Source organism: Neovison vison, chromosome 2 (genome assembly GCF_020171115.1).
Source record: "Neovison vison isolate M4711 chromosome 2, ASM_NN_V1, whole genome shotgun sequence".
Classification (NCBI taxonomy): domain Eukaryota; kingdom Metazoa; phylum Chordata; class Mammalia; order Carnivora; family Mustelidae; genus Neogale; species Neogale vison.
This window is the reverse complement of record NC_058092.1, coordinates 235502162-235526673: the sequence shown is the minus strand read 5'-3', so window position 1 is coordinate 235526673 and position 24512 is coordinate 235502162. Positions and strand designations below refer to the sequence as shown.

The following is a 24512-nucleotide window of genomic DNA, read 5'->3' as shown; positions in this document are numbered from 1 at the left end:
ATCGGGACTGATGGAGCGATGAGTAATTGCTTCCTTCTGTTCTCTTCTTCCCAGGAAATGTCATGGTTGTTGACGTCAGACTGAGTTTTTGTGCCTTGAAGCTAATCACTCGGGTACTTCAGATCTCATCTGATGGACTTTCTCCCTCACCTGTGCTCACTCTCCAAGTGAGCTTCCGACAAATGAGGCGGCTTTGGTTCTCTGACACTCTGGTGGAAAAGTAACAAATCCTCAGAAAGCGCTTTTCAATCTGTTTTGCCAAGACAAGTCTAAAAGCTACTGTGGAGACAACCCTCGTACCCTATGATTAACAAGCACTGTCTTCCGGACTCCAGGAAAGCCAACTGGTCACTTTCCCATAACCATCCCCGTGTCTCCTTCGAAAACAGGACCACACGAGAGCGCTCCCTCTGCCTGCTTCTCTTTCTGCTTCTAATCTTTTGTCCCTTGAGCTTTTTCAAAACCAGAATGTCTCAACCTTGGTAATACTGACATTTTGGGCTGGAGAATTCTTTGTCGTGCGACTGTCTGTACGTTCCAGGATGCTCAGCAGCTCCCTGACCTTCATCCACCAGGGCGAGGGCTGTCTTCTCTCTTAGTCACGCCAACCTCCAATGTCTCCGGGAGGGTCCCGGTTGAGAACCACTCTACTCTAAACTGAGCATATTCTTTTCTTTCCCCTTTCCATATGAGCCTGCCTTTGCTAAAAATGAAAAGGACTCTGTTCTTTGATTGATTATTTATTGAAGGCCACTGACCTGCGATAAATGAGCGTTTCCCACTGTCAGGAGACTCTCGTAACTGCTGAGTATCCATCCACTCTTTCACTGGTTTCTCCAACCAAAGCCCACCGGGTTACGTGCCAGTCATTTTGAGAATTAGACACACGGTGGAAGAAAATGTGCGGCTACTATGTCCTTGGCACGGACGGCCTATTGATAGAGCTGCTGACAACCCACACGCACAAACTGACCGCTGCAAACTGTAGAGTGCTGTGGAGGAGGAGAGACACTGTGGGGTCAGAGGAGAGATGACATTCAAGCTGAGATGAGAAGAAAACAGCCAAGAGCAGGAGAAGCAGAAGTCACTGGGCAGAGGCAGGCCGGGCTGGTGTGTGTGAGGGCCCCCCACATTTGGGTGACGTGGCCGGAATACAGGGTGTGAGGGAGGGAATAGGGGTGACAGGAGGAAGTCTCAGGGCCGACGCTGTCAGAGGAGGCATCGGAACTGTGAGAGCCCAGAATGGTCATGAGCGAAGGCACACATTCCTTCAGCGCCGATGACATTCGGCTCCCCCAGGTCCCCCTCCTGCTCTGCCCACTCCAAGGCCAGAAGACAGCAAGCGAGGAAGTCATCAGGGTAAGGAATGGCTGAATCAGCCTCATTCCTTCTAGGACTTTGCTGAGAAACAGGGTTCCCCCAGCTGAACTAATAAAATTTTAGTAATCAGCCTTAATTACGAAAGCATCTCATTGCCATGAAGAAATATATTCCGTTCCACTGCAGGACCAGGCGTAATCCAACAGAACATTTCCAAGTGGCCTCTGGGTGATCTCCATGCTATTCTGAATAGTTTGATTTTTTGTCTACGTGAAGGACAGTAGGGAATGAATACAACACACATTATCTTTTCAGCAGGGTTTGGTCTATATCGACAGCCACGAAAAGAGGTGGCCATCATCGTTTTGTGCTCTAAGTGCTCTTGTGGGTAGAATTGTATGTGTCCTGCCTCCCCCCACTCCCTACCCTCCAAACATATGTTGAAGTCTTAATCCCTGGTTTCTGTGAATGTGACCTTATTTGGAAATAGGGCCCTTGGATATGATCAGTGAAGAGGAGGTCACACTGGACTGGGTGGTAAATCCAAAGACCAGTGGGCCTGGAAGAGGGTAATCTGGACACGGCGACACATACAGGGTGGGTGCCACGTGCTGTCGGAGGCGGAGTTTGGGATGCCGAGGGTGGCCAGTAGCCCCAGGAACTAAGAGGGAGGCACGGAACAGATTCTCCCTTACGTCATCCTCACACAGAGAGCACGGCCCTGCCAACACATTTGCGTCAGACTGAGAGCCTCCAGGACGGTGACAGAACCCACTGCTGTCATTTAAGGCCACTCAGTTGGTAGTGCTTTCCTACAGGAGCCCTAGGAGACGCACACAGTACCTCCATGGAGTCCCTGGTGACCTTCCCCTGAGTGAGGAAAGAAAAGCAGGTAACCAAGAGGAGTTCCGAATCCTGAGGAAGTCCCAGAATGAGCTCCAAAGTCCCTTTGGTGGCAGATTTTCAAAACTTCCGAAGTTCGGGTACCTTTTTCTCCCCCAGCAAATAGTTACAGCTTATGTGAATCACAAACTACGCTAATGAGATCTGTTACTAGCTGGAAAAAATGACGGCATGTTTCCTTTTCACAGAAGTCCAAGAAATAAATAATTTGTGGGAGCCACTTAATCTAGAATCCACCAAAACGGAGCACAATGGGTCTTACCACAGGATTCATTTTTCAGCGGTCACAGAAAAACACAAACTGTGAAAGGAATCCATTCGTTCTACGTGCCCAGAAGCTTTTCCAAATCAAGGTTCCAGACACAGTGCTCTCTGGCAGGACAAGCAAAACACTTGTGCTTTTTAGTCCGTACTTGCAGAGCCCCTGCAAAGGGAAGAACTGCCGGGTTTTTGGGCTAGGATTTCTACTTAGAAGTCCCAGCAGGTGGACCATGCCTAAAACCTTCCAATACACAGTCTGTGACAAGTGTCCGATTCCACAAACGTCCTATGTTACAAGACATGTGCTGTAGGAAGGTACACATAAAAAGGAAAGCAGAGGGAAAAAAAAAGTCTTTTTTTTTTTTTTTTTACCTTGCCTTTGTCGAAGTAGTGGATGATTTCCTGGTAGAGCTGTTCCTTCAGTTGGCCCTGTGTTGTCGCCTGGTACCCGTCCCGCTGGGTGAGGTGGGCCGCACACACGTCCTCCGACCACTGAGGCCAAAGCAAAGCACAAGACAGGTCAGGCGAGGGTGTGTCCAGTGCCACCCCTGGCCCACTGTTGGTCAGAATGCACCACGGCGAGGCCCCCGTGCCCTGCACGTACGCAGGCCATGGTCCCAGGGACACTCAGGGCTGCCGGGACCTGGAAATGAGGGCAGAACCTCCGTGCAGAAGCCCACGAGGAAGGAAAGACAAGAGGGAGGCAAAGCTGGGCCTCGATTCATACAGAAGAGAAACCCAGCAGTTTCTGGAAATCACAGAACCGTCCCCTTGCTGATAGCGCCTTGTAACTCCTGAGGTGAATCACGAGCTGGGCGATTTAGGGCTGTCTCAGGTGAGGCATCCCAGGGGGCTGCCCTCCATCTGGAGTTGCTCAACATTTTAGTCAACAGCAGAGAAGACACTCAGATCTCACATACCAGTCGTACCTTTAAGCTTCGCCTTAAAATCAGACTCGCGTACCCTGACTACAACCAGTCGCCACAAATCATTAATTATGGGGTTCTCGCGGCCTAGCTAGATTCCTACCTTCGTGGGGGATAAACGTAAAATTTTAGGTGAGTCTACTGTGTAACTACAATAAAATAAATAAAGTTCTGATCTCGAATAACTTCCTTGCATTTTAAAATCACTTAAAAAAATATTGAGCAGGGAAGTAAAAATCCCTCTCCCCCTTCCACTTAAACACTCACATGATTTCACTGGATTACTAGGGCTCAAGGCTAACGGTTTTACTGCTCTTGTTTTTGACAAAATAACCAAAAAAGATTATATTTGAGAATGTTTTGTTAATGAACAAGAATATATCTGTCATGTTGAAGAACACTTTTCATAGCAATACAAATAATGCCTTCCTTCCCCTTTTCCTCTTTTTTTTTTTCTTTTTTCAAATAATGCCTTTCATAAGTTGATTAACCAGCATGAGTTCACGCTGACTGCAATTATCAAAACGTATTTAGGGAACACTGTGAAACGTCATGGTGTAAAAGATGTGGAGAGAAATTACAGAGCATTTGCCACTTAACTGGAAAATCCAGAGTCCCAGTAGAAAAGATAATGCATCCGGGCCTGTGGTTTGGGATGTGAAATGCCCTCGTGTGATCTATGACGAACCCATCTGTGCGCAACAGACGTTTATGTACTATGAGAGAGGAGGCTGAGTGAGCCTTTTGTCAACCCCATTTCAACCCTGGTGAAAAGAAATACCTTCGTCTTTGCAAAAATGCCTTGTTATTGAAATTTGGGGTCCTCAGAAATGAAAACCATTAGAATTCCTAGTGGTACGGCTGGTGTCAAGTATGCCAAGGGAAATCTCTATCGTCCTAATCTCATTCCTTGGGAGAGCTTTATGTGTTGTGAAGCCAAAGGGGGTCTATTGATGCCTACTGATGAAGACCCCAGATGGAGCCTTCTCCTCTTTTCTTTGTCATGGACCCTTTTGTTTTCAAGCAAAGGTAAATGCCCACACTCCAGTGTCTCCATAGCAGCCTGTGTAGATTTGTAGCATCAAGAGATGCTGGAGATTTTGGGATTGGTCCAAAGGCTGGAAGATTCTTGGGAGTTTCACTCCCAATACAGTATCCTCCTGACAGCTTCTCATCATTCACAGACATTGCTTCATGCCCGTTTTAAAGTAATCTTTCCTGGTTTTCTTTCGTTCAGTTTTTGGTGCTCAAAGGGCTGTCCTGATTTTGAAAACAGGATTCCTTGAATGAGCGGTCTTTCTGTTGGGTCACTCAACTAAATTCTAATTCTCCTAATTGTTCTTGTCTATCTACTTTATAATTTTTAAATTTTTTTCTAAGGATGTGATAGGAAGGATGATCTAATGATTACCTGAAGTTTTAAAATGTAAAACTAGAGGTTGTATAGCATTTCCTTCATCCATCCACTCGTCCATCCATCTTCCCACCTTCCCACCTACCTAGACATTTGGATAAATCTATTTACCCACCCACTCATCTATCCATCGATGTGTCCATCTATCCATCTACCCATCTATCCACCTACCCCCCCACACTTCCATCCCTCCTTCCTTCCATCCATCTACCCACCCATACTTCCATCCGTCCATCCATCCACCTACCCACCCACATTCTCATTCTTAGCCAACCAATCAACCATCCAACCAGTCATCTATCTATCCATCCACTCACCCACCCACGCACACTTCCATTCTTCAATCCATCCAACTAATCAACCATCCATGCATCATCCATCCATTCATCATCCATCCATTTATCCATCCACCCATCCCATTATTTACTGAGGGTCTACTCTATGATTAGCTGGGCGAGAAGGATATGAGGGAAGAGCATGAATATATTATTGAAAACCAACCAACCAACCAACGAACCAATGTCAAAAGATATGTGCATAACAAAAGAATCACTGGAACTGAAAGTTGTCATGCCAGACCTGTGCTCAGGAGCAACACTCCAGGAGAATCAGGTGGGAGGTCTCACGTGAACTCATGGACCAATACAGTATCTCAGTGTGAACTCTTCTCTAAGGTAATCAGGGATACATTTCATCTTATCTCTTAACTGTCCACCTCAGAAATTCCTTCTTACTGACAGCACCCTCCTCTACTACTGTGTCCTGCTGGCATGAAGAAGGACCTACAGAATCTCTAACTCAATGACAGCAAACACCCCAATGATGGGTGTTTATGATGCTTAGTGATAATTCGTTCTAACATCTTGTTAAATCTGCATTCAGTAGGGCCAAGTCTGTCATCAAAGTGCCTTCTAAATATCTTTGTTTATGTCACTGCATTTAGTCAAAATCCATAAGAACTTAAATTATAGGTTTATTAAAATTTATCATGGAAAAATAAAATTTTAAATCATCTCAGAATTTATAATAACAGAATCATGAAAGTATGTAGCAATTTCTGTTACCTTCAGAAGTTTTGCGTGGAGAAGCAAGGTGTAGGCCGCCTCCGTGTAGTTGTCACACTCTCTGTGTAGGTCACACAGCTTGTACAGGTATCTGAGATGACGAAACAGAGTGATCGTCTGAGATGTCAACAAATCATTTGTGTTGAAGATTGCAAGAGTTAAAATCTACCTTCAACAGTAAATTGTATCTACATTTTCTCTTCACAGAGTTCACAATTCCCAATGCCTTAAACACTTTTGGTGCAGAAAGCACTAAGGAAACTCAGTAAGAGTAATATAAAATAGTATTTTGTAAAAAAATTTTAAGTGCTCCTTTTTCAGGTTGAAAATGAAGACAGCCCAAGAATGCAGAATTGTACTTCAAGGGTCTCTCATTCCTTTTCATCTTACATGTGAAATGAGATCATGAAGTTTGATTGTAATTTCTTACGTTTCTATTGAATACAAATGCACACCCTCCCCAAATCCATAAAAACACAAATCCATAAAAATAAAGAGCTCCAATGATCACACTGAATGTGATCAAAAAATTTCTCTGCCATAAAGTTATAAAATCGCTTTTTAATATAGAGTAAACTACATTTTAGATAAAAGAATCTGGCTGCTTTTGCAAAAGTTTATTAAGTTTATTTGGTATATTTTAATAAAGGAAAAACTAAAAACATTCTTAGAAATCAAGTTAGAAGAGCATGCTTGATACAGTAAACACATCATTAAACATTAAGCCACATGAACATACTCTTATTCTCTTCTAAGTTATCATCTTGCTAAATATTGACACTGGCCCCTTGAAATGACCAAGAGAGGGGATCCATCACAGCCAACCCCCTCTAGAGAAAAAGGCAAACGAAGGAGGAAAATCCAGCAGAAAATATAAAACATCAGAATATAGCATCAGTTAAAAGAATAGACTGAAAAAATATACTATTGTCTATTTCTGATATAATTAAAACTGATTTCTCATTTGATCATATGGTTTACTGTAAAACATGAAAATTGTGCTCTTGTCTCTTTTTTTAAAAGGGCCACATGAGTCAATTAAGAGATACCAAAACCCTGTGAAATAGTATTTAGCTAAATATGACCCCCGAAATGTCAGCACTGGCATCTGCACAGTAGTCAGGATACACCAAATTCAACCTCCAAGATTCATGACTCCTACAAGATAAACCCCTGTGGTCATACAACAGTTGTTAGCATGCACTTGACAAACAGCAATTATCATAAACCTGCAGAGGGTATGGACAAGCGGGATGCCAACATACCTTATGTACATTTCTTCTCTTTCAATTTCTTTGTAGAAATTCTGAAAAATCAAACCACAACACTGTTTTAAGAAACCTGTTCTACAAAAGGTGTCACATAAGCACTAAACACTCAAGGTTCTTCCCCTGGTGTCAAGCACAGCCAAAGGAACCAGGCTTTTTGGTTTAGAACCATAAATTCAAATAAAGTACAAAGATGTCTTACACTGGTCTTCACTTTTTTGGGGGGAGTGATGCTAATGATTCCACTTCCTACACTGAAAGGACTGAAACCTAGTCTTTAGCTAAATAAAGGTATTACCCCAAAGATAGGATTCCTTAGACATTAGAAAGTCATTAGAAAATGAAAAACACATGAAAGATCCCCTATCTGGGAGTAAGTATCACTAACAAGACTTAAACCATGCTGGGCCCAGCCTTGGCTAGAGCCACGAGAGGGCTATGTGCTATTCTAGACCCGAGGTTGCCAATACAGTAGCCATGCTACCTGTATGCAATGTAAAGTCAATTTAATTAAAATTAAATAAAGTTAGGGCTGGCTGGGTGGCTCAGTTGGTTAAGCATCTGACTCTTGACTTGGGCTCAGGTCATGATCTCAGGGTCAGGGGATCAAGCCCCGAGTCAGGCTCCTTCCTTGGCAGGGCATCTACATCTACCTGAGATTCTCTGATTTTCTCTCTCCCTCTGCCCCTCCCCACTGCTCTTTCTTTCTCTCTCAAATAAATAAATAAATCTTTTAAAAAAATTAAATAAACTTAAACATTTGCTTCCCCTGGGAAGCCCTCTGGCCCTGGACTCTTGTTTATTGGGAGATTTTTTATTACTCCTTCAATTTCTTTGCTAGTTATGGGTCTGTTTAGATTTTCTATTTCTTTCTGTTTCAGTCATGGTAGTTTATATATTTCTAGGAAGTTATCTGTTTCTTCTAGATTGGCTAATTTGTTGGCATATGACTGCTCATAGTATTCTCTTTTAATTGTTTGCATTTCTGCAGTGTTGGTTGGGATCTCTTCTCTTTCTTTCATGACTTATTTACTCTGTCCTTTCTCTTTTCTTTTTGATAAGTCTGGCTAGGGCTTTATTAATCTGTTAATTCTTTCAAAGAAGCAGCTCCCAGTTTCGTTGATCTGTTCTACTGGATTTTTTTTTTTAAATTTCTACATCATTGATTTCTGCTTTAATCTTTATTATTTACCTTCTTCTGCTGGACTTAGGCTTTGTTTGCTGTTCTTTTTCCAGCTCCTTTAGCTATAAGGTTAGGCTGTGTATTTGAGACTTTTCTTCCTTCCTGAGGAAAGCCTATATTGCTATATACTTCCCTCTTAGGGCTGCCTTTGCCGCATCCCAAAGGTTTTGGACTGTCGTGTTTTCATTTTAATGTGCTTCCATGCTCCCTCTGTTATGTTTGCCATACCCTGAGGACTCAGTAACCCTGTGGGGCTACTGTTACTGTACCAAACGGTACAGAGAGAGAACATTTCCATCATCACAGAAATTTCTATTGGACAGTGCTGTTCCAGACAGACCAACCTTGCAAACCACAGTAAAGAAACCAGTTGGCCTTGGAAGCACATTCTGTATTTCAATGCTTATTGATGAAGAAACATTAATTAGCAGGTTTTAAGCAATGGGCTATTTCCACATACTGTAAAATATCTTCTGGGTAACCATGAAAATTTCTTTCTAACTTTTATTCTTGGGGCATCTGGGTGGCTCAGTCGGTTAAGCGTATGCCTTCAGCTCAGGTCATGATCTCAGGGTCCTGGAATCGAGCCCCACATTGGGTTCCCTGCTCAGCGGGAAGTTTGCTTCTCCTACCCTCTCAGCCTCTCCTGCTGGTTGTGCGCTCCCTCTCTCTCTCTCTCTCTCTCTCTCAAATAAATTAAATATTTTTTTAAAAAAGAAAAAAAAATCTATCTCTTAATGTAAACATCTCTATAAACACTTTAAAAATTTTTTTTAAAGATTTAAATCTTTTTTAAGATTTGGGGCCCCAAAAAGGTGCAGAACACTCACCTAACCAGGCCCAAGGGAGGGCAGGCACCATCACAGCCACTGTCAGTGTGATATTTAGCACCTGAATACAATGTGAGGACTCTAGGATTAGGCCCTAAAATCACAGTCCATATCACCATTATAAAGGACTCCAATTATCCCTTAAGATGGAGTAAGTTGTTTAATTTCATGAGCAAAAAAAAAGACCCTGCTTCTGAACTTGATCTCTCTGAAAAGAAGTGATAAATAAATATAGAAAGTAAGAGGGGGCACCTTTAGAAAAATGCTCCAAGATTTTCCTATTTTGCTGCATGTGAGATTTCAATGTCCTCTGGTTCATATGCTATGGCTCAGTAATGAGGATATTTTCAGCCAACAACTCAGAGGGACGTAACAAAGAGAATCCGCATCAAAGGGAGAGGATGATGAGCCCTGCACTTCCAGCTCTAACTCACCAGTATTTACAAGCTACGATTTTATACTATCCTATTTTGCACTGGTATTTTTAATCTTTCCCCAAGCTTTTGATCATTCTCCTTTACAATTTCACAATGGGCATATCAGGTGACCTTTATTCCTCTCTCACGGATATGGAAATGTCTTCTATTTCCTGCCTGTGCTTAGTTCTGTTCCCTTCCTAGGACTTCAAAACCTCTCTACAACTGAAGGACGCTCATCTCAAACCCCAGTTTCTATATAAAACTGTGGGCTTCTTACGTAAAAGGTCACATTGCTCTGGCGCTCCACTTCTGGGCCTGCAGCAGCACCTCCTCCCCCCTCCCCCTCCCCATCATTCCCTCTTCTCAGGTCCCCTCTGCACTGGTGCTGGGTCTGGGCCAGGTTCCAGCTCTGTGGATCACCGAGGACTCTGCAACCCTTTCAGGACTAGACCTCCAGTGCTAATGCACCACCCATCTTCCAGAACTTACACATTTGCTTTATACTCCAGTTCTGTGTTCCTTCATGATGACAACAAATGCTGAGATTTTTAGAATTCTCGTGAGAGCCCCTTCCAAAGGGACCATGAAAAAAGTAACTTACATCTAAAAAATAACAAGGAGTCTATCGTGTCTGAGAGAAGGCTGTCTTGATGACTGTGTAGAATAGTGGTGACACACAACGGAATTACCAACCAGTCATGAAAGACTGCACAGCTCTAAGGGGGCAACAAAACTGTACTTCATTACAAATGCACATTCTGTCCAGGGGCAACCCTGATCTAGTGTAATACAGATGAGCATCAGGGATGGGTACGTGTAGCAGACTCCGGTCCCTGCCCAGAGTGACTGCTCATCAATTATTTAAAAAAATATTTTTTAAATGCAAGGAACAGTAACACATTAATGAACCCACACAACTTAGAATGTTCCATTGATTCCATTAAAAAAAAAAAAAAGCACTGGTTCTAAAGGAAATTTGGCAATGGGCTTAAAGAGCATCAATAAATCCTATGTTCTTGATTCTATTTATTATTTTTTTATTCTATTTTTTAACTTTAGGATTTCCAGATTAGTAATAAACAGAGTGCATTTTATATATCACTAATGTATGCTTAGACATCTATTTTCATCTAGAGATGGATATACATATTCATAATTTGTTTCATAAAGAAAGTACCAAGAGAAAAGGTGAAAATGGACAAGGAGATAAAAATATATTTATGTTTTTACTTATGTGACTAAACATGAGCTGGGTAGTGACTATTAAGAGACATAACATTGGTCTGTAAAAACCCGGGAAGGCCTTGTGATAGGTTAGGACCCGTCTTATGGTCCCTAGGAAAAGACTAAGAATAGAACACCTGACTCTTCCTCGAATGATTCAGGGTGTTCCAAGTTCAGAGAGGTTAATGATGTCAGGTGTGCTTCTTGGTTAGAGCCTGGCTAGTGCTGACTGCAGCAACAGGTAGGTACTGCATGAGGCTCCATATGGCAGAGGAACACAGGTTAACATCAGAAACTGTGACTGCAGGTGGCATTTCGAGAGCTGATTTTCTGCCCCTGGGTTCTGACGATAAAAGGCCACATTCCGAGTACATCTCCACTAGGTTTCACATCCTGGTGAGCGTGAGAGATCTTGCTTAAAATTTAAAAAAAAAAAAATAGTATTCTCAATCATCAAAGTTGGAAAGTGAAGAAACGTACTAATAATTCTTCTCTCTGGACACAAATCAGCTCCTTAGATCCCCTTAAAAATCCTAGGGAGCACTAGAAAAGTATGTCCATAGTAGGAAATTATTTTTAAAAGGTTTCCATTTCTCTCCAACAGGAAAATATTGATTTCTATTTCATGTTAATCATTTTGTCATCATAAAAGCAAATTTCTCTGAACAGCTGTTAGAATGCAGGAAGACAATGAAGCAAGGGTCAGGGCATTCCTGAGCAAAAGACTGGGGCCCTCACCCAATTAGCCTCCAGGTGACTATAAAAGCAAACTTAGCAGTAGGCCAGATCTCAGGGACAGAAGCCAGAAGCACGCGATACTCACAGTTGCCTAAGACCCCTATGACATCCACGCACTTATTTAGATCTTTCAAGCTCACTGATTCCTTCCTTGGCTCTGGCCAGTCTACTAATGAGACCAAAGAAAGGGGTGCCTGGGTGGCTCAGTCATTAAGTATTCTGCCTTCAGCTCAGGTCATGATCCGAGGTTCTGGGATCGAGCCCTGTGTCAGACTCCCTTCTCGGTGGGAGGCCTGTTTCTCCCTCTCCCACTCCCCCTGTTTGTATTCCCTCTCTCGCTGTCTTGCCTCTCTATCAAACAAACAAATAAATAAATAAATACATAAGGTCTTTGAAAAACAAAAAGAGACCAAAGACACTCTTTATTCCATTACAGTGTTCTGGATTTCTAGCATTTCTTTTTGGTTCTTTCTTAGAATTTCCATCTTTTTGCTTGTATTACTTCAACATTTTTGCATAAGGTCCGCTTTTTCCATTAGAGCTCTTCACATACTAATCATAGTTCTTTTAAATTTCCAGGCTGGAAATTCCAAAACTTGGGCCATATCCGAGCCTAGCTCTGATGCTTGCTCTCTCTTTTCAAACTGTGTTTTCTGTCTTTAGTATGCCTTGTAATTTCAGGTTGCCAGTGAACACAATGCACCAGGTAAGAGGCATCTGAGCTAGTCCTGGCCCTAGGGATGGTTTCTATTCCACTGAGCTGTCATTCACTGGATTCTCTTGCCTCTCCAGTCTGGGGGGCAGCAGTTTTCCCTGCAGATCTGAAAGACAGAACTAAGAAGATTTGTTGATTTTTGGTTTTTCAGCTTTTTTCTTATGGTGAAGAGTCCAAGCTCCTTTTAAACCGGAAACCAGAAGTCCTCCATATTTGGGTGTTTAGGGAAAAGAAAACTTGCTACAGATGGTATTTATTGTTAGTCAGAACTGGCTGCCTATCCACAGAAGGCAGGGGCTGAGGTGGCCCATGAGCCTTCAGTTTCCAGTTTCTCAAGCAAAGTACAAATTCAGTATTGACAATAAACTGGATGGAAGGTGGAGATACGTTTTTAAACCTATCACATCTCTGGTGGTTTTCTAAAGAATGAAGGATGGGTCATATTCCTCTTGGCACAAAAGTCCACTTCCACGAGCTCAAAGTGCGTACAAGTCCATTCCGATGGAGGCGGGCAGTATGAAGTGAAGGAGAACATCCACATAGAGGCGGGCAGTATGAAGTGAAGGAGAACATGCACATGGAGGCGGGCAGTATGAAGTGAAGGAGAACATCCATCCACATGTCATCGAACACCCAGACGGTGATATACAAACTCCTGAGAAGTGACGCAGGAAGCCCAAAGCAGGAATATGCTTTCTCACATTCTTGCCTTGGGACAGGCAGGGGCAATAAAAACAAACCCTCTCAGGGCCAAGAGTCTGCTTTTCTGGCTCCTTCTGGGAGTGACAGAGGAGGATGACAGAGAGGGGCAGAGAGGGGCAGAGAGCTCTGAAGGGAGATAGAGGAGTCACGTGGTTCCTGACAGTGACGAGGCTGGCCAACCACTCCCTGCAGCTGAGCCGTCATCAAGCTTCCTGAAAGTGCCCTGCCCCCAGCTCTGCACCACGGCTAAGCCAGGAAGGGGGTGTCCGTAGGACCTGGCCATGTCACAGTGATAGCAGGTGTGCAAGAGGACTGTGGATGGCAGCGGCCACGTTTACCCGAGCCCCCGCTCTCCAAGAGGCCATGAGCTAGTTCCTCGAGGCTGCTGTAGCAAATCATCATAATCCTGGTGGCTTAAAATGATACATATTCTCTCACAGTTCTGGAGGCCAGAGTTGGAAATCCAGGCATCACCAGGGCCATGCTCCCTCTAAAGGCTGCAGGCAAGAATCCCACCCAGCCACTCCTCACTTTTGGGGACTCCAAGGGCCCCTTGGCTGGTGATTATATCACTGCAGTCTCTACCTGTACCTTCATGTGGTCTTCTGTGCATCTCCTTTTGTCTCTTATAAGGATGCTTGTTATTGGATTTAGGGTCCCAACTGGACAGTAATTCAGGACAATCTCATCTTGTGACCCTTAACTAAATCACATCTGTAAGGAGGCTTTTGGCCCAAGTACGGTCACAGGTTCTGAGAGTTGGGAGCTGGACCCATCTCTTGGGGGCCACCACTCAACCCACAACAGGACATGTTTGCAATCTCCTAATGATGAAGCACTAGACACCTGTCATCAACGAGGGTGCTACCTGGCAACAAAACAGTTTGGCTGATCATTCTCAGCCCCAGGAAGAACCACCTGGAAACCCCCAGGGGTGATGATTCTGCAGACTTGTTTACAGTGGAGCAGCAGGACTCATCTTCATTTGCCCTTCCCCACAGCAGACGAGGAAATGAGCGAAGGAGGCTGCGTTCCCCCCACAAAAGGCTCCAAGGCCAGCTGCCACGAGGCCTTTGAACTTTCTGCTCCAGTTTCTGGCTCCCTGTGAAGACTGGAAATTTAATTAACTCGCATTTCACTCACCAGCACGTTGACAGTGCAGCTCATGCGATTTTCTTTGTTCTCATCATGCATGATGGTTCTGTAATCCAGAAGTCTTTCCATCAGGCGCACAACGAGTTTGACGAAAGTTTCTCCTGTTTTGGCGAGGTATTTGTGCTTCCTGCAGTGCTCCAAGAGGCTGAAAAATAATTATGCACACCTTGTTAATCACGCTCAGAAAAGGAAAGTTGACTGAGGTGCAATTTAAAATATTTTCCATTATTAACACATTTTAATTATTTCTGGGCTACAAAGTTCATTGTAGTCTAATTACAATCTCTCTGTCTTTATTCTGACATAAATCCTACTGTTAATCAACACTTACATTTTATCAAATAACACTTTGTACTGTTCATCTCCTCGGCCTCCTTCCACTTCATGATCCAGCTTGGTGATGATCTCATTTTCAAACTATAATTAAACACAGGAAGTGTAAATAATCAGCATGGCGGATATTTCACTTTAAAACTGAGCATCAGGAGTACGTGAATCGGTGAGAGATCGTCATCACACAGTTAGTTACCCTAAGCCTTTGAAGCCTGACCTCATTGAAGAGTTGCCATCCTGGAGCCCTGGAGATGTCTGACAATCCCCTGCCACGGGGAGACCCTTTCATTTCTTCCCCTGGTTAACTGAGTTAAAAAAACATGTATATTCTGATAGCAGGAGCAAGAACTAAAGAAAGACAGGCGAGGGAACCACAGGAAAAACAACCAAGGAGCAGTAGGAAACAGCGTCTCAAACTTCATCTCTGCGAACAAGTAACATTGAAAATAGCTCGGTGGTTCCTGGAAAGGAACAGATGGCATTTCACTTGCCAGCAAAGAGTTCTCTGCAATCGCAAAACATCCAAGAGGCCACTTCACTGCCATTCCTTGATGGATCTAAGGAAACAGCTCACTTTGGTTGAAAAAAAAAAGTCACAAAACACAGGAGGGACAAAGTCTCTAAAAGACCAGCAGACGTCTCAAGAAGGTCCATCTGCAGGCCTTCTCCTTGAACACCCCAAAGCTTCTGATCAGAATTCCAGAGCACAGCCATGGGCAAGGATCCCCAGAACTGTCTCTTGGACCCAAACTCTGTCTCTTGGAGTTTTTAGGAAAACTCTAAATTCTGGAGAGGTACAAATCTCCAAGCTGTTTTCACAGGGGTCATGAACCTTGGGCTGACCAGGCCGGAAGTAACTACCTCACTAATGACAGATCTGAGCCCATCCTTGCTGCTCAGTCCCCTACCCTTGGCAGAGTTCAGGGCCCACTCCTATGGGATTCTCCACAGTTGATCTCCATGTTCAGGGGCCCCGAAATTACCCACTGACTTGGGTCAGGGAGGAAGGAAGCCTAGGAGAAAGTTCCCACAGAGTGGGAAAATCCACACCAAACTGAAAGAAGGCAAGTTTAGGAGGAATTGAGGGAAACAGCTAAATTCAGGATTCAGAAAACAAGAACACTCTGTATGTAGACAGGGGTCTCTAGAAGCCCCTTAGTTTTATTTTTTAAAGATTTTAGGTGGGTATTGTGGAGGGCACGTATTACACAGAGCACAGGGTGTGGTGCATAAACAATGAATTCTGGAACACTGAAAAGAAATTTAAAGAAATGAATAAAAATTTTTAAAAAATGATTGTAGGTGTTTATTTAAGAAAGAGCATGCACGAGCAGGGGGGAAGAGGGGAAGGGCCAAGGAAAAGGAAGAAGCAGACTCCCTGCCAAGCAGGGAGCCCAACATGGGGCTCAGTCCCAGGACCCTAGGATCATGACCTGAGCTGAAGGGAGACACTTAACCCACTGAGCCACCTACGTGGTGCTAGAATCCCCTTAAAATACATGCTCAGGCAATGCCTTCCCAGGGAAGAATCCCCAAGTCTCCCACGGATACTAGGATCCTGTAGTTATTTAAGCTGTGCGACAAAAAGAACTTCCGTCTCTCTGGGTCTCTCCTAGAACAGTCTGTGGTGGTGTTTAACGGCATGAAGGTGCAATGTGCACCAGGACCCTTGGGGGATCCGTGCTGCACTGGAGCTGGGGAGGGCTTCACAGGTCAGCAGGGGCACAGTGCCGCAGGTTGCTAAGACACAGCCTAAACTCTTGGCCACGCAAGCCAAGGGCTGGACACACTCATATGACGATGGCTGGCCACAGAGGCTGCAGGCATCTGGTCCGCGCTGGGCACTCGGGGTGCTGTTGCCACTCTGGGGGGCAGCTGACTGTGGCCTCTGTGAGACAGAAGGCAAGGGGTCTGGGGAGACCCAGGGAGGAGCCTCACATAGGCACAGAGCTGCCTGACCTTGATTGGGACTTGCTGCCTGCAGCCACAATTTTATCACAGTGCAGATGAAGTGGAGGCTTAAACGAGACTCAAGAGGTGTATTGATTCCTGCTTGACATCAAGGACTCGGCCGCATCGGCCGCATCGCAGAACCCAGACCTCGGTGCAAGTCCTGCGGTTCTCTCCTTGATCTTCCCTGTGGTCTCCTCCCCAAGGAAACACCCTCCGTTTGATTCTGTTTGGCCTGAAAGGTTCAGGGATTTTAGGAACATAGATAAAAAGGCAGCTCTAGTGAAGAAGAAAAAAGCTTGTTTTATTGTTTTTACCTGAAGCCTCATGATAACGACTCTCCTGTAAAATAACCACCTTTTGATACTAACCCACTAGCACACTGTTCTTTTCAGTCAAGAATTCTGCAAAAGGTGGGCCTTTTGGGAATCAACTATGAGGCAGATCAGCTGCCATTGGCCCAAACACTGATGCTTCAGGCCAGTCCCATTTCCCAGAGGGGACCATGATGGGACACCACAGATATTTTGGAGAATGCTGGTTCTTCAAGACAAATAATTTGAGGTACAAAATAAGACTCAGCTTCATTAAAACACACGACTGCATGCCGCACATGTTTAATGAGCATACAATGAGGAAGGCACAGAGAATGCAGGAAAATGGGCTTTATCCTAACGTGGACCAACACATGCAGGCATTTCCACTGTTCATCCCTAGTTACACGGGTGTATTTGAACTTGGAGTCTACTTTATGGAAATGGCATGTCTTCTCTGCTTCCACGTAAACGTAGCTGTCACAAACAAGGGCAATAAGGAAACACCAGCTCTTTAAGTGTGCTGCTTATCAAATTTTGACTGATGAATTTAATGTTTCCTAAAATGAGCGGATGAATGATAAGTAAATCAGAAGAACACAGCTGATTCTAATTTTACTAACCTCTAAACCAAGTAATTTGCACAAACACCTGGCAACCCTATTCTGTTTATCAGCAAGGATTCAATACCCCAGGATCTGCAGCCAGCCTCTCATTCCAGGGTCTGCATTGTTTTTTACAGAATATACCGGAATCAATTTGTGAGTGTGCTGCAAACCATGATCATTATCAGAACTCAACGACCCTGTCCAAATAAACAAGAGAAAGTCCATTTGCTGATTGGGCAGAGCTGGTTTTATTAAAAAGTTTGTTGATTATAGGACTCAAACGCACACTGTCTGCTAACGTGCAGCAGGGTTCTCGACGGTTAGGTTAAAATTAGCAAGGGTTTACTGCGTTGCTTAAAAGGTGGCAGAGGCTCACTCACGTGATAAGCAAAATCATTACAGTTCTTCTCTTTTCAGAATCACCAGTAGCACTACAAAAAGGTCCACAGGTGTCCAACTTAAAATACCAACCAGAGCATCCCTAAGCACCTGATACCACTGGCCTTCCAAGAATATGGAATGGAGTCCACGTGTAAGTGGAGGGCTTTCTGGAAGGCTGCTGTGAAGCCAAATGTGGCAGAGGAGGGGGCTACGCTCACAGGGGTATTGACAGCGTTGTTAATTCAATTAACTTTGAAAGTGATGACTGCTTTCGATGTTCAACGCTACAGTTATCCACAGGTTATTGGCTCCAATTTGAGGGATCATAGGGTGAAAGAGCTCAGTAGTGGATAACCCAAAAGCCAAGTCTATTTGGTTTAGAATGTTTCATTTTTCTTGGGAGCCAGACTGACCATTCCCGGCCTAATGCGCTTATAAATGTTTAGAACCAGGCCTGCATTTTCCAGGCATCCAGGAACACATTTATAAAAGAGATCTGAGCTTACGTCAGAGCAAGGAAGGGAGCTGGATGGACCCAGGTGGAAGGGTTTGCACAGATGGTTCACCACATCGATAAAGTGCTTGGAGGTTATCAAGCATGGCGTGAAATCTAAAATCTAGGCACAGGGTCTTCTACATGCATTCGCAGAAGTGCTTCTTGACTTTCATACAAATAAGCTTTAGTGAAAGTGGTCTTCATTCAACTCTGCTCTGCCTTCTCCCTGTTGTTCAAGAAAACGTGCTCACGGGTGCCGCAGGGGAGGGTTATGATTCCTGAGCACGCCCTGGTCTCAGAGAACTCCAATGAATCAGATTCTCAATTTCTGACCTTCCAGAAGGAACTGGGCCAATCCATTGGGACTGCAGAGCCATGTCCCTTCTCATTAGTGTGGGCAGGAGGGGCGGGCAGGAGAACATCACTGAATCGTACCAGCGGGGAAAGCAGGACCGAGGGACAAAGGAGCCAGCATGCTGGGCAGGGAGCAGCCTGCCACGCCCACAGTCTCAGGGCTCTGTGTTCCTGTGACATCTTAGAAGCCACTGAGTCCCCCCAGCCTGTCAGAGCCTTTAATCCCTGTGCTCAGACACACGAATATTTTTATGTATATTGCATTCCTCTTGCTTAACCGCTCTGCAAACTTAATTACACAGTTAATCTCCCACACGCCATATCTCACACTCTAAAATCCCCACATCCTTCCAAATCCAACAAGAAGGCTATTCACTGACCTTGAAGCTTCTGCCTAGAGCCCAAGAGCCCCAAGGCTGGGGAGCTGTCCGCTGCCTGGTTGGCTGGGAATGGCTCAGACAGGTACAGCCGCTCCCCATGTCCACACCCTACACACACACTGACAAGTGGCTTTTGGGCGGTATTCAACGACCCTGGACTCCAGGAACATGCTCTTAGAGTGCGTCCTGTTTGATTTGGCTAAAAGACATACTGCTGGAAGGCTTGTAAGAACAGAATTCAAGGTAATCAGAACTCTTAAACTCAAGGGCTTTCATTTCCATGATCTCTCAAAGACTCTTAGGTCTGGGATTCAATGAAATAAAAGCCTAGTTCTTGTGCTGTACGTTCCCTTTCAGGGTCCAAAACAATAAAATCAAGTAGTATTTTGAAATCAAAAGCAAAAATAAACCAACAAACAAAATCCCAAAGAATTAAAGAATAAGCAGGATAAAATCACCACCAACATCACATCCACAGGCTAGTGCAAACTATCCTGCTCGCCCACCAAGTGGCAGAAGCTGCCAACATCCTCTTGGGTCACTCAAGAGTTCCCAGCATGGGCCATAGAAAGAGATTATTGAAACAGCACCTCAAAAACATCGAAGATGCCAAGATTACTCATGTTCTAATAGTGTTACAATAGAACAGGCATTTCCGGAAGTTGTGGAGCATTTTACTGACCCTCACAAAGATGACAGAAAATAGCTCCATGATTGAAAATATGATTTTGCTGTAGGGACTTTTCCATTCCATTTTTATTAATGGTATACAGCCCGGACGGTCACTGGCCACAATTCCCAGCTGTTAATTCTGTTTTTCCCAAAGACATAACAAATGGAATTCTTTAAAAAGGTGCCAGGAGGGAACTTAAAAGTATGTTTTGTTTTGTTTTGTTTATGAAGCAAAATCCAGTGAGGCTGAGACTTGGAGCATTACTGGTCTTGAAGGGGGATGTTGGTGACCCAGGGGAGAGGTCAGTTTCCGGCCCGTGAAGGTTGGTCTCGCAGTCCTGTGGTCCAGCGGGTGCACATGGACGATGTAAGGGGCCCAAAGATGCCGGTGCCTCCAGACCTGGACACATCAGCAGAGCAGATCCTGAAGTGGTCTCATGTCGGAGCTTTTCTTGGAAAAAAGTCAAATCCAGGACTGGGGTCAGCCAGGGGGCGGGTGGGCACGGGGGACAGGGAACCCACTGTCGGGATGACTTGAGAAGGGGGCAAGTGGCAAGGAGAGAGACCAGAAATTGCGTCCTCCAGGACTAATGGGCAGAGGAGGAGCAGTAAAGGGGGACAACGGAAGAGAACGGATGTGGCATCCACAGCATAAAAGAGTCTTAGGAAGGGCCAGAAGAGCCAGGAAGTGCTGTGAGCTGGCCTTCGCAGGGCTTCTTCAGCACCTCTGAGGATCTGCCCAGCACCAACAGTATCAAGGGGACAAAAGGCACTGCCCGAGGCCCTGGAAAGCATGTCGCAGACCAGCAGGAGGACAAAGCACCTGAAAGGTAACTCCATACTTCCCCATCCCGCAGCCAGGTGAATCCATCCAGTGGCTGGACCCGGGAGAGGCAGGGACAACGACAGGGACACGTCTCTTTTGGATGAAGAGTCACGCTCTTTCTTGCAGAAGTAGAGGAAAGAAGTAGACTTTTGGGGAAATGTATGTGTAAGAACATTCTAATGCAAGTCCCTCCACTGCAGCAGAAGACCACAGGAGCTGCAGCTCCGGGGAACTGGAGAAAAGCGCATCTGGAACGCAGGCTTTGGAAATTCCAATAATGGCCCGATGCAGTGTTCTCTTGAGTAAAACGGCAGGTCCTTCTTCTGCGTCCAGAGGGTTCACTGTCGACTCCAGCGGGAAGAGCACACTACCCCCCCAGACAGAATGCACACCTCACCGAGGACAGCACATTAACAGACCCACTCAGAAAGACACAGCACACTTAAAAAAAAATAAATAAAAATAAGCGACAAAACAGGTTCAAAACACGTATGTTCTGTAAAAACGAAAAACCCTAATGTCTTCCCACACTTCATTAGGTTTGCGCATCTGCTCTAAAAGTGAAGCCAATTTAAGCCCTTGTTGATGTGACTAATAAGGTTAGGTAATTGGATTGGTGGCGGATTAGTGACGCAGCAGCCAGCCAGCCCCAACCCGGGAGCTCCAGGGATGGAGGCGGGGCTGCCTGTGCTCCGCTGGTCTGTGCGCGCGCCCCCTCGTGGCAAGAGCCCGACACCCCCGGCAAGGACAGAGGGCACACCTAGTGCCTCAGGAAGAGGAGGCGCCCCAAGGACATGAGGGCTGACCTGAGATTGGAAAGAGTCAGACAAGATAGAAGAAGTCAAGAGACAGATGCTGGGGTCCAGAAGAGGCCTGGGCGAGGGCCCAAGAGAAGCTGCTGCCGTGCTGGAGACGAGACAGAGGAAGGACGGACGAGTCACCGCAACCCACCCGGAGGCCAGAAGACCAAACAAAGACAAGACGACTGTAACCTGCACCCATCAAACCAAATGACGAGGAGCCTGACAAAAATGGGGATGATAGGGGAGCAGGTCTAGGAAGGATGATACTGTGTGTGACGCTGGGCCTGGGAGGCTGAGAGAGATCAAGAGAAAAAGTAAATGGAGGCATCACAAGAGAAAAGGAGACTGATCTTTTCCCCAATTCCTAAGATGGGATTAATAGAGCGGAGAGATTTTATTTATTTATTTTTTTCCTCTCACAAGTTTTAGTTTTTCTGCTTTTAAAAACCTTTGGCCTTGGGGCGCCTGGGTGGCTCAGTGGGTTAAATGTCTGCCTTCGGCTCAGGTCATGATTCCAGGTCTTGGGATGGAGCCCAGCATCAGGCTTTCTGCTCAGTGGGGAGTCTGCTTCTCCCTCTGCCTCTCCCCCCCTCCATTGCTCATGAATAAAACAAATAAATAAAATGTTAAAAAACAAAACAAAAAAAGGTTGGCATGTCCTACCCTTTGTCTTTGAATGTACGAGTAGATGACAACACAGATGAACGAGCAGTCGATGATCACTGACCAAAAATATCCAAGTAGCGGACCACCCTCAGCCTGGCGGCAGGATCTGGGGACCTATGTCTTCAGGTTGATGCTTTTATTCACATATATCCTCGCGGGACATGTTTTCGGGACGTGAAACTGTTTGTGGAATAGAATTAAATGTGCAGAACTACTTCTCGGTATCACACAGGCAGTTCGGCTTTCTGGAAAGAGGTCTCCTGATATGAGACAGTTTTTGAACCCACCACTGGGGGCAGCGTTGAGAACAGAGGTAGAAACACCATGACTCTCCTTCATCAACTTCCTGCCCTTTAGGGAGGAGCCAGAGACCCTGCCGGTTGGAGAAAATGAATCCCTGCCACAGGCGCCTGTGTGAGATGTTTTAAAGCTGCAGCAATAAGAACCACAAGAATGGAAGGAAGAAGAGGAACAACTCAGAAGCCAAATTCTCATTCACGCCCTGGTCCTTGTTCCAACCGCTCTTGACCTTAGTTTGACCCCAAAGTTGGCTTCGAAGAACTACAAATGACACAGTGTTTTAAAGGCCTTTGATCTTAGTCTTCTGGGCTCATAACACTTACCATATAAACAGTTTTCTCCTTTATCTGATTGTTTTTTTTTTTTTTTTTTTAAGATTGATTTATTTATTTGAGAGAGAGTGAGAGCACAAGAGAGCGTGGGCGTGCGAGCCCAGGTAGGGGTCAGGGGAACAGGGACAGGGAGAGACTCCCTGACAGACTCCTCACTCAGTGTGGAGCCCAGCACAGGGCTCAGTTTCACAACCCTGACAGCACGACCTGAGCGGAAATCCAGAGTTGGATGCTTAACAGACTGAGCCATCTGGGCGCTCCTACCGGATTCTTTAATAGCATTTTTTCATAAGGTCCTTCTTTGGGGCTTAATTCATATAAAATTCAAAAAGTCACATGTATTTTCAGCCTAGGAAAAGGCATTTTAAACTCCAAATCCTGCTTCTGGTAGGTTGGCAATGAGCTGGACCATGACTTAGTGCCAGCGGCAGTGGAGATGGGTCAAATCTTACGGCAACAACGCCCACAAAAAAACTGACGATGTTAAAACTTACAAAAATATTTTGAATTGGCAATTCCATTTCTGAGAATGCATACGAGGAAAACTTTCCAAAGAAAGTCAAGCTATATACATGCACGTGTTCACTGCACATTTACTCACAGTAGTGAGACGTGCAAGCCACCTAAATGCTCAGTGAGAGGGATGGGTACGAGAAGATTACCCATTTCATTTTATGAAATGTTATGCCATCATAAAAATCATGGTTACCACGTTGTAATCAAGAAAGATGTCTGTGATAGATTGCCAAACAAAGAGAACCCCCAAAATTTGGACAATGTTTACAACATTACATTACATGTGTACAAAGACTGATTGCAAACCAGAGGAATAAAAATAGCTGTTCTTTTAAAACAATCTCTTTAATTTTTATAGGTAAATAAGTGCAAGGAAGCCCTCTTCCCTTATGCAAGTAGAGAGAGAGAGAACCAAAGAAAGGGGGTGAGCGGGGCGCCTGGGTGGCTCAGTGAGTTAAAGCCTCTGTCTTCAGCTCAGGTCATGATCCCGGGGCCTGGGGATCGAGCCCCGCATTGGGCTCTCTGCTCAGCAGGGAGCCTGCTTCCTCCTCTCTCTCTGCCTGCCTCGCTGCCTGCTTGTGATCTCTGTCTGTCAAATAAATAAATAAAATCTTAAAAAAAAAAAAAAAGAAAGGGGGTGAGAAGCAAAGGAAGGGAGGGAGGGAGGGAAGGAGGTGGGCGGGTAGGCAGCTGGTTTTCACAGGTCTGTTTTATTCCCTTTTTACACAACATCCCTTTGGAGTTGGTTCCATTCTGTACCAACATTACGGCCTGAATCGAAGACCAAGGACGTCTGGTCATCTGCTGGAGAACCAGGTGGTCCCGGGAGTCACGGTCTCCCGACCTCGGTGTGGGCAAACCCAACTGTTTCTCACAGAGCAGAGGTTAGCTTTGTATCTGTTTCTGGCTCTAGAAAATACCAAAATTATTCTTCCTGGCTACCACCTTCCCACAATAGCGAGGACTGACCAGTGGAAATCTATAAACAATGCACAATCGAAGAACCAAACAGCATAAAGGGGAGAAGGAACATTTACTCTTTAAATAAGAGATCCGGATGGCTCAGTGGGTTAAAGCCTCTGCCTTCGGCTCGGGTCATGATCTCAGGGTCCTGGGATCGAGCCCCACATCAGGCTCTCTGCTCAGCAGGGAGTCTGCTTCCCCTCCTCTCTCTCTCTCTGCCTGCCTCTCTGCCTGCTTGTGATCTCTGTCAAATAAATAAAATCTTTTAAAATAAATATAAATAAATAAATAACCAAATAAATAAGAGATCCCACAACGATCATGCTATTCTAGTGCAGTTTTGATTTCCTTCCAATATAGTTTTTTCCTTAAAATTTCTCAAAAATCCATATGAAATGGATACTCATGTACTTGAAATATATTAATATTTAAGCAAAGGTTGCTTTCAGGAGGGAGGACCCACTACCACTTGGCTCTTCTCGTGCATGTGAGTGTG

The 24512-nt window shown here is 44.9% G+C and overlaps 1 protein-coding gene across 2 annotated transcripts in view; it reads right to left on the bottom strand.

The window, feature by feature from the left end:
* Nucleotides 1-24512, bottom strand: part of DOCK1 (dedicator of cytokinesis 1) — a 491675-nt gene that overhangs the window by 49710 nt on the left and 417453 nt on the right. For both annotated transcript variants that reach the window (XM_044240731.1, XM_044240732.1), the window contains exons 34-38: nt 14454-14539; nt 14111-14267; nt 7154-7194; nt 5889-5979; nt 2857-2976 (exon numbers count right to left, since the gene is read on the bottom strand). In XM_044240731.1, the coding sequence (XP_044096666.1) occupies nt 2857-2976; nt 5889-5979; nt 7154-7194; nt 14111-14267; nt 14454-14539 (495 nt within the window). The remainder of the gene's footprint in view (nt 1-2856; nt 2977-5888; nt 5980-7153; nt 7195-14110; nt 14268-14453; nt 14540-24512) is intronic.